Source organism: Pleurodeles waltl, chromosome 11 (genome assembly GCF_031143425.1).
Source record: "Pleurodeles waltl isolate 20211129_DDA chromosome 11, aPleWal1.hap1.20221129, whole genome shotgun sequence".
NCBI classification, from domain to species: domain Eukaryota; kingdom Metazoa; phylum Chordata; class Amphibia; order Caudata; family Salamandridae; genus Pleurodeles; species Pleurodeles waltl.
Genome location: NC_090450.1, coordinates 594,003,478 through 594,015,860, shown reverse-complemented (window position 1 = coordinate 594,015,860; position 12,383 = coordinate 594,003,478). Strand labels below are relative to the sequence as shown.

At 42.6% G+C, this 12,383-nt stretch overlaps 1 protein-coding gene across 4 annotated transcripts in view; it reads left to right on the top strand.

The window, feature by feature from the left end:
* The window catches only part of LOC138265921 (tetraspanin-15-like), a 162,627-nt gene that overhangs the window by 63,607 nt on the left and 86,637 nt on the right, over positions 1–12,383 (top strand). For 3 of the 4 annotated variants that reach the window (XM_069214110.1, XM_069214109.1, XM_069214107.1), the window contains exon 2: positions 7,758–7,943. In XM_069214110.1, coding sequence (XP_069070211.1) covers positions 7,809–7,943 — 135 coding nt within the window. In that variant the 5' untranslated portion in view covers positions 7,758–7,808. Of the gene's footprint in view, positions 1–6,350; positions 6,498–7,757; positions 7,944–12,383 lie in introns of all 4 variants that reach the window. The other variant, XM_069214111.1, reaches the window with a different exon arrangement.

Below are 12,383 nucleotides of genomic sequence, written 5' to 3'. Positions count from 1 at the left end.
TTTCATACGGCTGAACTTATAAAGTTACATGGCATACACTAATCACCATCACAGAAATTGGGTTACATAAAACAGGCTACTTTTATGGACTACCTAAATTATAAAAAAATAATTATGCCCTTTATCCTACATACACATGAAATGTAACTGTACTATTGAAGCTCCCTAACAATAAGCCATTTAACATGAATGGGCAATGCAGTTTTGGCTGCAGGCAGCAACAACCTGGATTATTGCAGCACGCAAGAACATTTGCGCAATGGATGTTTCACAGGCACAGAGTTTGTTACAGTACGAGAACACAGCACCAGGAAATGAATCCCATATGCACTATTTTATAAAAATGGAAAATTGTAGAAGATGAAAAGAAACACGCATGCAGGAAATGTATTCGTGCAACTTTTTAAAGCCTCATTTCCTCAGCTGTCAGTGTTAAGAGGCACAGGCCTAATACATTTATTTTGCATCCTAGTTATGGTAACTTAACCTCACGTAAATAAACATTATTTTCTAATTAATAAAAATACTCTGTTAGTGAAAGAACAGAAGGTTCCCAATGTATATTTAGAAATTGCGTTAGCACTAATCATTATGTCAACACTCTATGAGAATGAGAACAGCAGATGCTTTACTAAGTCTATTTGTAAGTCAGAAAGTCAGAGTAAAAATGTAAAACTATGCAACAGATGCTGTAAGGTCGCCTGGTGCTGTAGGTATTGCTGATAGCACCAACAAACATAACATGTGCAGGGTATAGCAATTATACATGAACTCAACTAATAAAAGTGCATCCTATACAACTGCATGCTTAGTATTGTACGTATGTATAACGGTAGTTTGAGTGGAGTTAGCTCTGAAAGATGGCGTTGTACTAATGACAAGATTAACAAACCTTCAGGAGGTGAAATGCCGGTGATTGCCAGTGTCCCAGAGGAAGATGGAAAGCATGATTGGAAGAAATGTATTGAATGGAGTTAGGGACACTGTCCCAAAAGTCAGTCAGGCAATACATGCAAGCCTTTTCAGGAAGAAATACATCTGGATATTTATTACATGTAATACTGAGGGAGTTTTGTTCTAGTACTGTATGCATGGTGCCCCAGATGGGCGTGACTGAAAGGTGATACCTGGACTACATTGATAGGTTCACTTGTTCCGTTTAAAAAGAATAACACCATATTCTTTGCATTAATTTAATATTGCTTAAGTGGCGCCAACATATGTCAACTTTCATAGATACTAATTTTTAATAACACCACACCTGTAGAAGCACGGTACAATTACCTATAGGATTTGCTGTGCTTTGAGGCTGTCACTGCTTAGAGCTCTGTGTACAAATGAATTATTGTCTGCTGATTTGCTCCCTGCCCCCAGCCCTTCACTTTGCTAATGCCTTATTTATCAGCAGAGGCTGAGCGTGTATCACCCCATCTTCTCGCTTACTGCATGCACGACAGATGCAGATAGTACATGAGTATAGTCTGCATCTTGGGAGAGAACACGGCTGAGGGATGTTTGCCATGTTGAAGCTCCAACCAAGAGAGTACTGCCAGTGCATTCTGGAAAGTCCTTGACCCATTTCTGATCGTCTTACAGTCCGATACACCATCTCTGTAGGCTGCCTGAACCTCTCACAGTTCGATATAGGCAGACTCAGAGTAGGAGAGGCACGTGCACATTCACCAGCATTTACCAGGTAAACTCCACGCATTCACTAATATTTACAAGGTAAACTCCGTGGCCTGGAGTGGAGTCATGTATGAGAACAGCATGTGACTCGACAGTTGCTGGTGGAGCTCAGGTCATCAATTGCAAGCAGGGTGCCTTGGTGTTCTATATTCTGGCTATAGAAGCACAGTACAATTACCTATATGATTTGCTGTGCTTCGAGGCTGTCACTGCACAGAGTTCTGTGTACAAATGAATTATTGCCTTCTGATTTGCTCTCAGCACATAGCCCCTCACCTTGCTAATGCCTTATTTATCAGCAGAGGCTGAGCATGTATCACCCCATCTTCTCACTTACTGCATGCATGACAGATGCAGATAGTACATGAGTATAATCTGCATCTTTGGGGAGAACACAGCTGAGGGATGTTTGCCATATTGAAGCGCCAATCAAGAGAGGACTGGCAGTGCATTCTGCAAAATCCTTGACCCGTTTCTGCTTGCCTTACGGTCCGATACACAATTTCTGTAGGCTGCCTGGAACCTCTCACAGATCTGTATAGGCAGACTCAAAGTAGTACAGGCACGTGCACATTCACCAGCATTTACCAGGTAAACTCAGCACATTCACCAGTGTTTACCAGGTAAACTCTGTGGCAAGGGAGTGGACTCATGTATGAGGACAGCATGTGACTCAGCAGTTGCTGGTGGAGCTCAGGTCATCAGTCGCAAGCAGGGTGCCTTGGTGTTCTATATTCTGCCTGTGATTGAACAGCAAGTTAGCAGTTGCCTTCTGAAATGGAATTAATATGACATCCATCTCTAAACTCTCGATTTAGATATTGTCAGGCAAGTTACTCAGTCACAATGGTGACGGATATCTGCCCGCTCAAATCTAAATCACATAGGATATAATGGGATTTAGATTTCGACATATGAGATATTCATCACCGTTGTGACGGAGTAACTCGTCCTCCAGTATCTAAATCAGGCCCTCAGTCTTCTGAGCTTAAAATCTACTGGGAAATGACCTGCTCTCAAAGCAGTCCAGTCCTGTGTTCGGCTCAGGACAGGATTCTAAAATGTTGAGAGCGCTGGATACTATCCAGAACACTCTAAAGCAGCTGACTGGGTACAGGACTTGCAGGTTACCCAGATGCTCACACTGAGTTGCTCCCACCTCCTAATTAGCACAACAGTGAGAAACAATAATATGCCAAGGGTTGGGTGGTCCCGGCCGTCCAAACAGGCAAGCAGTCACTATGTGACATCCAGCTGTTCTTATCTCTCCAGGGCAGCCACCGTGGGATGGCGTGAAGTGGCAACAGGGAAGAAAGACAGGGAGCCATGGGGAGGAACGGAAGCAAGGAGATCCTCAACGTTGGAGAGGCGGAGCAAACAAGCAAACATGGCCAGCCCTGTAGCACTGTGCAGCTGCTGGACCCTTAAGACATAGATCAAAAAAATGTTGGATCAAAAATGGTGCGCCTGTTGGAGATGTGATGAACGCAACAGAAAGAATGTGGGGAGCTGGGGAACTATTTTAAAAAAATGTTGCATCTACAGCTAATTTGTTTGCTTGAAGAGTTTTTATATAGCACGAACATGACCCGTAAGGGTATCAGAGCGCCGTTCAAATAACAGACAAATCATACATATAGAGTAAGTAAGCAATCAGGAATAAGCAATCATCAAAACAAATCTATTGTGACAAAATGATTAGGTAGATTGAGGTTCCAGTGGTGCCTCCATGAACATAGGCCAGCTGAGCTCCTCAGGGTTATTATTGAAGTAATGTATGCAACAGAAGCATTTTCACTTCTTTTTTTATGGAGATAGTCGAGGAGTTTGACCTGATTTCAGGCAGTAGTGCATTCCATATTCTTAGGGGTAGGCCGGAGAAGGAGCGGTTGTAAGTTTTCTTTTTGTTGTGCACCTGCGGTTTTAGTAATAGTGTGTTAGCACTTAAGGAATGACTACCTCGTGACAGTTCCAGTATATTGGCCAGGTAGATGGGACTATTATAGTGAAGGGGCCTTGTGTGTCATGCAGACTACCTTCAGCTGGATCCTTGCTTCAAATGGTAACCAATTTAGAAATGTTAGGTTGGGTTTGATGTGATTGAATTTTCTGGATCCTGTGACGAGCCTAGCCGCTGAGTTCAGCATGGTCCTTAGCAGTGCCAGCCTTGCTTTAAGTAAATCTGCAAGAGTAGCACTCTTGTAATCTAATCAGGAGAGGACTAGGGATTGAACATCCCACAGAAAGTCATCCCAGGAGAAGAATGGTTTGATTTTCCTCAGAATGTTTAGTTGGCAGTTGGCTCCCCTGGTGGTTGTGCTGATAAGATCTGGCATATTCAGGTATTTGCCCAACCTTATACCAAGTGATTTAGTAGAGTCAATGATGTGTTGGGCCCAGTTGAGAGCTGTAAATTGTTTGATCCGTTCTTCTATGGGGCAGAGTGATTGTGGGGGAAGGGTGATCAAGAGGAATTTTTATATTTGAGTACATTGACCATGAGGTTAACCATTGTTGGGTTTTCATCAGAGTGTAGTTGCGAGTATTGATGTCTTCGGGTGATGAGATTTTCAGGTATAATTGTGTATCATCTGCATACATGTGATAATGAATATTTAAGTGTTTTACAATTTCAGAGAGAGGTTCCATGAACAAATTGAATAGCGTGCATGAGAGTGTGAACCCTTGAGGCACTCCAGTTGAGCCCTGAGTAGTGTCAGAAACGGTTTGATAGACTCTGATTCTTTGAACTCTTTTATGTAGGAATGAGGCAAACCAGTCGAAGATGTCCCATCCTTGATTCCAGAAGGTCAGTCAGTCTGTCATGTTTAACCCTGTAGAATTCAGAGGAGAGATCAAGAAGTGTAAGGAGACATGTTTAATTCTGATCAAGTGATTTCAAGGCATCATCTACAATATGAGTTAGAGCTGTTTCAGTGCTATATCCCATTCTGAAGCCAGATTGGCATTGGTCACTAAGATTATACTGTTCAATGTGGTTACAGAGTTGGAGGTGGACGCATTTTTCTAGGACCTTTGCTAGAGATGGGAAGTTGGTAATGGGACAGAAATTGTTGACGTCAGACTGGTTGGCATTTGGCTTTTTTAGGACAGGGGTGACCTGCCCTGTCTTTAGACAATCGGGAATCAAGCCCTGAGAGAGAGCTGCATTGACAATCATATCATTGTCCAGAGTGGGAAAATGGAGGATCTCAGCTCTTTGATGAATTTTGCTGGCAAAAGTTCATTGAAGTGGTTGGAGGTTTTTTTGTGATATTATTAGCTTGAGTATGTTGAGTTCATCTGGAATTTTGAAGGATATATTAGTTTTTGTTGTAAAGCTGGTTTCCGGGATCTCATCATGTGTAGCCCTGGGAGGAGACTGGATTGGGAGTGGTTTAGTAGACGCTGGGAGGCAAGTTGCAGTTTTGATTCGATCTTCCTAATCTTTCTCATGAAATGGGCAGAGAAATAGTTTCCGCTTGGTAATGATCCATTATCTACTCAATAGGGATTAGGGTTGCCAGATGCTTGTTGTTTGTTGAGTTCGGATAGTTTTTTGGGTCTGTTTTTGGCATTATCAAGATGTGTCCTAATGTTTTCTGCTTTGAATCCTCTGATGTGCTTATTGTAGGTGCTTCTAGTTCACCTCACATGTTTGAGGTGTGCTAAGGAGGGAGGTATTCTCCAAGATCTCTCAGCAAACCATAAGGTATGCCTTTCCTCATTAAGATTGCAGTTGAACCATGGTTTAGAGTGATTATTGGGAATTCATTCTTAGTTGTTTTGGAGCAATTGTATCTAGTATGTCAGACATGGATTGAAAGTAGTGCTCAGTAAGATCATTGACATTCTTCAAGTTAGTGGGGGAAGGAGGAGTTTGGTTTTAATAGAAGTTAGTTTGGTTAGATTGATATTTCTTAGGTCTCTGGACCTTCTCAGTGTATAAACTCCTAAAGTAACTAAATTATCATGAGCTCAAAGCTCTGGTAGCTATAGCACAGAGCAAGCAGGGCTAACTTAGGGCAAAGTGTAAAGTGTTTAAGTAGTACCAAAACAGTAATAAATTCAACATACAAAACAATAGAAATTCCAAACTCAATTACAAAATAGAGTCAAATTGAATAAAACAAAATGACACCAAAATGATAAAAATTCAATAAGGTGAACCAGTGATTCGAATATCTAATGTTTTAAGTAGAAATGAACCAAAAAAGCACCGATGATAGTGGGTGGTATAGGTAGCCCAGGACCTAGACACATTTTGAGGCTGAAAGCAATGGAGCGCAGGTCGGATAACCAACCAAGTTCTTCCTGGAAAAAGATTGTACCTTCTGACTTAATCTGGTCCTTTTAATCCACCAGAAGAGTACACTTCTAAAGCCCCCATGACCTCAGGGAAGGCACAAAGAGAATCACAGGTTTTTAGGCAAAGACCAGCAGCAGGGTCTAGTCCAGTCCAGTTGCCACTGGTCAGCTTTGTACTTCCAGGAAAATACCTCTTGTAGCTTGTTGTACCACTGTATTTTTTAAAGAAGGTCAACATTATGGCCCTCGGAGGGCCCTTCTTTGTCCAGAGTGCAAAAGGGATTAGGTCCAGTCCTTCAGGGCTTCTCTCAGTTCACAGACAGATGGTCCAATCCTCTTCTGATCTTTCACAGGTCCAGAAAGTATTCTGAAGTTAGTGCCTGGAGGTGCAACATTTATGACTAGCATGAGCTACTTGGTGGGAATGATTCCAAGCTCCAAGGCACTCCCTGACCAAAGACAGCCTGTGGACAACCCTATCCACTTTGGGCATTTTCAAGGTAGGCAAAAGACTTCAGCTACACTAAATTGGGCTCTGAGAGCTGGAACTGTGTTCGGGGAGTATACTATGATAATCCTAGTTTCCTCCCACATCTAACACTAAAGTACTGTTTGAGGCAGCCACTGGGTTTGCAACAAACTCAGAAATCAGAGTCCTTCAGCATCTAGACTGTGGATCTACTAGAATTGTTTTGGCATTCTGTTATCTCCCCTCTTAAGTGTGCCCAAGAAATATATGTGAGCCCAGCAGACCTGTCAAGCAGGATTTGATACTCAGGCAGCATTTTCACTGTAGTATCAAAAGGTTGTCCACAGCCCCCTCCTGCTTAGTCTGTGGAGTTCGGAGGAGTCATCTCTACCCATTCAGTTTAGCCTAGTGTTTGCTGCTAGGAGGCATTTCACACCTTTTCACATGTGTTCAAGGCTAACTTTTGGCAGGGAAAATGTAACTTTCTAAAAGTTACTTTTTCTTAATATTTTAATATTTATTAAGTATCCTACTGCACAATTGAATTTGATATGTAAAACTATCAAAATAGTTGTATAATTATTGTTCTAATTGATCCTTTTCCCGAGTTACCAATATTAGTATTTTCATTTGCACTATGGTTTTCTACATAAGGCACCTAGGCCTGTCACAAGGAAAATAGCTTTTTCAGCCTTGTCACTGCAAGGACATAATAATATTAATTTTCTACACGTCCTACTTCTAAATACCATGAACCCTTGTGAGCTACAAGGCTTAGATGGGGGTGACAGGTCACAGTGCGTGTTTTGCACTGTTACTGTGAGCCTACAGTAGTAGGCCTGAAGCCGTGTTTGCACTGCCACTATAGTGCATGGCACAATAGGTGTTAGAGTCCACTGGTGGCATTTAACTTCCAGGCCCTTAGGTCTATTTTTTAGCATAGACTAGGAATGTATAGGCAAGTTAAATATATCAAGAATTATCCTATGGGGTGAAGACGTATGTGATTATTATTTTTTCTGTTATTGTTTATATTTGACATATTATTTCACAATAAAAAGTGTTTCTTAAGTGTGAAGCATGTGGTGCATATAAGTGAAAACTAGACTGAAAAGCACTGACGTTTGAGGCATTGGCATTGATAAATACCAAACAGTTAAGTTGTTTAGCCGTTCTATAGACACTGTACTTATATGTGAGATAAACTAAAGTTGAATAGTGTCTGCATAAAAAAATGCCTTTAGTATTTTTTCATTGAAATGATCTTCTAATTCTTTCATTTCTTTTCCAGTTTTTAGGCTTTGTAGTATTATGTGTTGGGGCATATGCAGAAGTTGAAAGGATGAAACTCAAAACCACTGATGGCATTTTCCTGGCTCCAGCTGTGATTCTTCTCCTCCTTGGAATTGTGATGTTTTCTGTTTCATTCATTGGAATGGTCGGATCTCTCCGTGATAATCTTTTACTTCTTAAAATTGTAAGCAGTTATTCCTTTTTTCTAAAGTAGTCTGCCTCCATGTAGTGTACTCAACTGTCCACCTTCGTTAAAAAACTTCCCAAGTTACGTCCTTTATTAACCTGACACGTGCCTCGCTTGGTCTAAACTCAAGCCGCTTTTGAGCGGCACCAGCTTGTTGCAGAGCACGGAATCTAGGGAAGCACGGCCATAACCAAGGGAAAATAGAGGATACAGCTAGCCAGAAAGAGGACTAGCGCGCAGCGGAGGAGAGACGGAACCTGGGACAAATTGAAAAATAATAATGACAGAAATGGTTTCGGATCATATCACCAGGGCAGGACTGTGGAAAGAACGTAAATATTCAAAGCTCACAGCCTGGACATTTAACCATATTTACAGGAATTTCCTCTCCAGCTCGGAGGGTAATAGATAGCTTGTGCTGAACAGGGTGGGAATAACTTGAGCTCAAAGTTAATGTTAAGAAGGGCGACCAAGGTAGGTCAGGCATGTTGTGAATACCTGTTAGCTTTGTTTTAAGATATCCATTCTTTTCCAGTTAGCTCATTAGGGCTTATAAAGCAACAATTTTTATTTTTCACATTTTCCTTGGAAGGAAGGACTCTAACATAGGCCTGTCTGGTATACCACAAGTGTTTAAATATATCATTCAGAACCTCTGGGGACTTAGCCATCTTAGGTGACAATATTTTTGTAAAATGCATCTTGTGGCCCTATTTTTTTTAATGTGTTCACAGTGGGTAATCCGCCTAGAGGAAGTTGATTTCGCTCCTCATCCATAATTGAGACAGGTATTTGAGCCTCACAACTTTCAGAATTCACCTGCTTCTGGCAAAGCTTAGTTTGGGATAGCATTGCAACCATTAGAGCAAAAGTGTCTATATAGACACTTTTTGTATGTGGTGAATGTTAGCCTAATATGTAAGCCCAGGGATATATTTGCACTAAAAGCACTGTTCCAGTGGCATAATGAAACATAAGGGCCCCCCCTTCAAAGTACCTGTAGGGCCCCCTAGACCAAGTGAGGGACCTGCCACCCGTGCACAGTGTACTGTTTGAGGGGGGCCCTAGTGCCCTGACCCCCTCCAGCCCCCCCCACAAACCTCTCCAGGCACCACAGAGGCGGAGGCTGTGGGGGCCTTTATTTTTTGCCCTTTTCTGTGCTGTTACTGACTTTACTGTTGCACGCTCTCCTTGATGTTTACCTGGTAGAGATACGTACAGGGAAGCATCAGAGAAGAGTGGACAAAGAATAAGAAAGAGGTGACAGAGAATGAGGAGGATATGCAGGCTGGACTGTCTTTGCAAATGTAAGAAAACAAGCACTTGCAATGCAATAGGTCTCATATTTTCTTGAGTTAGAGATATTGGCATTGTAAATTCATAGCTGGACTTTTCTTGCCACATAAATTGATCAACCTTACCTCATAATTTTGTCTTTTCCTGACATATAATTCAAGTGGTTCAGCATTTAACTGAAGCACTTCCATTTACCTTCTTCCTCTATATATTAAAACTTATACAATTATCATATAGACCAGTGTTGTCCAACCTTTTTATCGCCGCGGACCGGTAAATGTTTGATAATTTTTCCATGGCCCGCTTGTCCCATTGTGTGACAAGAGGGCCACGGAAAAATTATCAAACATTTACCGCCCGCCACAGTGGGGCGGCCCGGTGCCGATTGATCCACAGACCGGCACCGGCCTGCGGCCCGGGGGTTGGGGAACACTGATATAGACCTTCATCAGAAATACATTTTTGGCATTAGAGTGTAATGCTCAAAACACCATAACAAAAATATAATTTGGGGTGGATTGAAGGTTGAAAGGAAAGAGGGAGTCAAGAGTAAAGGTGAAGCTGGTAAGGGCATAGTAACTGTGTCATGGGCCCTGGAGTAAGAAAGGAAAATGGTTGACTGCATTTTCAGTAAGAAAAATGAACATTAGAGAAAAAAAGAGAGATTTGTGAGACAAACAAGCAGCAAAAGAACCAGGGCAAGTATGTACTGACACAATTCCCACAGACACAGAATGGGAAAACCACTTTGACACTTTGGGACCCAGGAAATAACTTGTGGCTTCCACATATAGACGGGAAAAAGAGGGATTTATAGTAAAACATGAGTTGACAGATAAAGATAAGAAAAACACCAGAGAAAGGAAGGAAGAAAGATCTGAAAAAAAGTAAAAAGATGCCTATCCAGTCAATGGAAAGAGCAAATTAAAAAAAAACAAAGAAAGAATGAAGGGAAGAGGAAAAAATAGTGACTGAATGAATGCCTAATAAAAAAGAGAGGAACAGAACAAGGAAAGAAATAACCATGGTTTTGCGAGTTTGAAAGAGTGGGTAGGAAGAGGGAAATAAAAAAAAGGAAGAGGAGGAGAAATAAACAGTTGAAAGAAAGAGCAAAACTGTTAATGTGTGGATTTTAAGAGCTAGAAAGAGATTACTGTGGGAGAAAGAAAACATTCAGAGTAAACAGAGTAAAGGAAGGAACGTGTGAGATAGGTGAAACCGATCCTCCCAAATAAAGATGTCAGCTAAGAATAGATTTAATTGGCTCCCCCACGTCCTCAAACAGAAGTCCGAGTGTGGAACAGGAGGGGACACTGTCGAACAGCTGGTGGTGCAAATGTGAACCCCAACACAGCAATATTGGGGCACTTCACATCAGGATTGAATGTATAGACAGAGCTGTGTCCCTGCCCAGTACTGGAATAACAGAAAGACAGCGGGTGAGGAATGAGAAACGGAACAGCATGTAATTCCTGGTATTGGAATAATGGTGTGTTGCAGTTTAGGGTTGAGGTGCACTGACAGAGTTGTATGTGGGCTACAGTACTGCAATAGTAATGGGCAGACAAGGTCAGAAGTGAGGTATGTTAATGGAGCTATGTATGGAACCTAGTATTGGTGTGTCATTGTTGCCAAGTGTTAGCCTGGAGGTGCCATGGTGAAACTCCAAGTGGGGCCCAGTATGGGAGTGGCATTGCCTCTGAACCACAGAAGCAAGGAGTTCTGAAGGGTGTGTGTGTGAGCCTTAGTACTGAGAAGACATGTGCACTGAATGCTAGAATTGAAGGAATATGGCAGACCTGTAGTGGTTTCCATCAACAGTGGTGTTGGATGTTAGACATGAGGTGCACTGGCTCAGCTGTGTATTGCTCTTTTGGGTCCAGTATTGGCTTAGCAGTGGGACTAAATATTGGAACTGAGCTGCTGTAATGGAACTGTATGGGAGCGGGGTCCCAGTATAGGAAAGGAAGTGATCTTGCGGGGGTAGAACTGAGGTGCACTGATGGAGCTGCGCCTGAGGTCCTAGTACTGGAGCAGCATAGTGTCCTGACTGTAAGAAATGAGGTGCTCTAGCAGACACTGCAATGGGTTCTGGCATGGGCACAGCTGAGGGCTTGGAGTGAGTGAACTGAGGTGCACTGATGGAGCTGCACATGAGGTACCAGTACTGGTCAGCAGAGTCTACTGACTGCATGAACTGAGGTGCTCTGGCAGTCAGCATGTGCGGGGTTCCTGGCAATGGCACGGCTGAGGGCTTGGAGTGTGTGAACTGAGGTGAACTGATGGAGCTGCATCTGAGGTCCTATTACTGGAGCAGGAGAGTGTACTAACTGCAAGAACTGAGGTGCACTAGTAGATAGCATGTATGGTGTTCTTAGCACAGGCATGGCTGTGGGCTTGGAGTGTGTGAACTGCGGTGCACTGATGGAGCTGCGCCTGAGATCCCATTACTGGAGCAGCAGAGTGTACTGACTGCAAGAACTGAGGTGCTCTGGCAGACAGCATGTGTGGGGTTCCTGGCACTGACATGGCTGAGGGCTTGGAGTGTGTGAACTGAGGTGCACTGATGGAGCTGTGAGTGGGATCCCAGTATGGAACAGAAGTGGACACTGTCTCTAAGGATTGTGGAGCCCTGGTAGAGCTGGGTGAGTAGGCTATAAGAAATTACAAGTGATCCTCCGCCCGTGCTCTCAGCACACAGGCAGGCACACTTGGTAAAGAAAATCTAAACCAAGGAAGGGAAGGAGACAGGCAGCTGAGAGAGGGTACAGAGAGCCCACAAAGACCAAATGTGACCAAGATAATAGCCTGATTAATAGTCTTTTTTACAGCTAAGCTTAGAAAAGAATGCTCTGCAAATGAAAAGGGAGGCTTCCAGATAAACAGGACAAAGCGTAATTATTCAGTAGTTGGTCACTTCTCCCACACAGAAGAAGGAGGGACAAAGAGGCATGACTGACCATTAGCAAGCAAGGACGTTTAAATGACACTGAAACTAACAAATGAAATAGCTGGAAGTCCACAGAAGAAGTATACTTAAAAGTATACAAGAGGTCATATGCTTATGCTCAGCCTAAAAAGGGAGACAAAATTGAACGAAAAGGCGTGATATGAGAATTAGAGGCGTGTCTTTTCCAAACA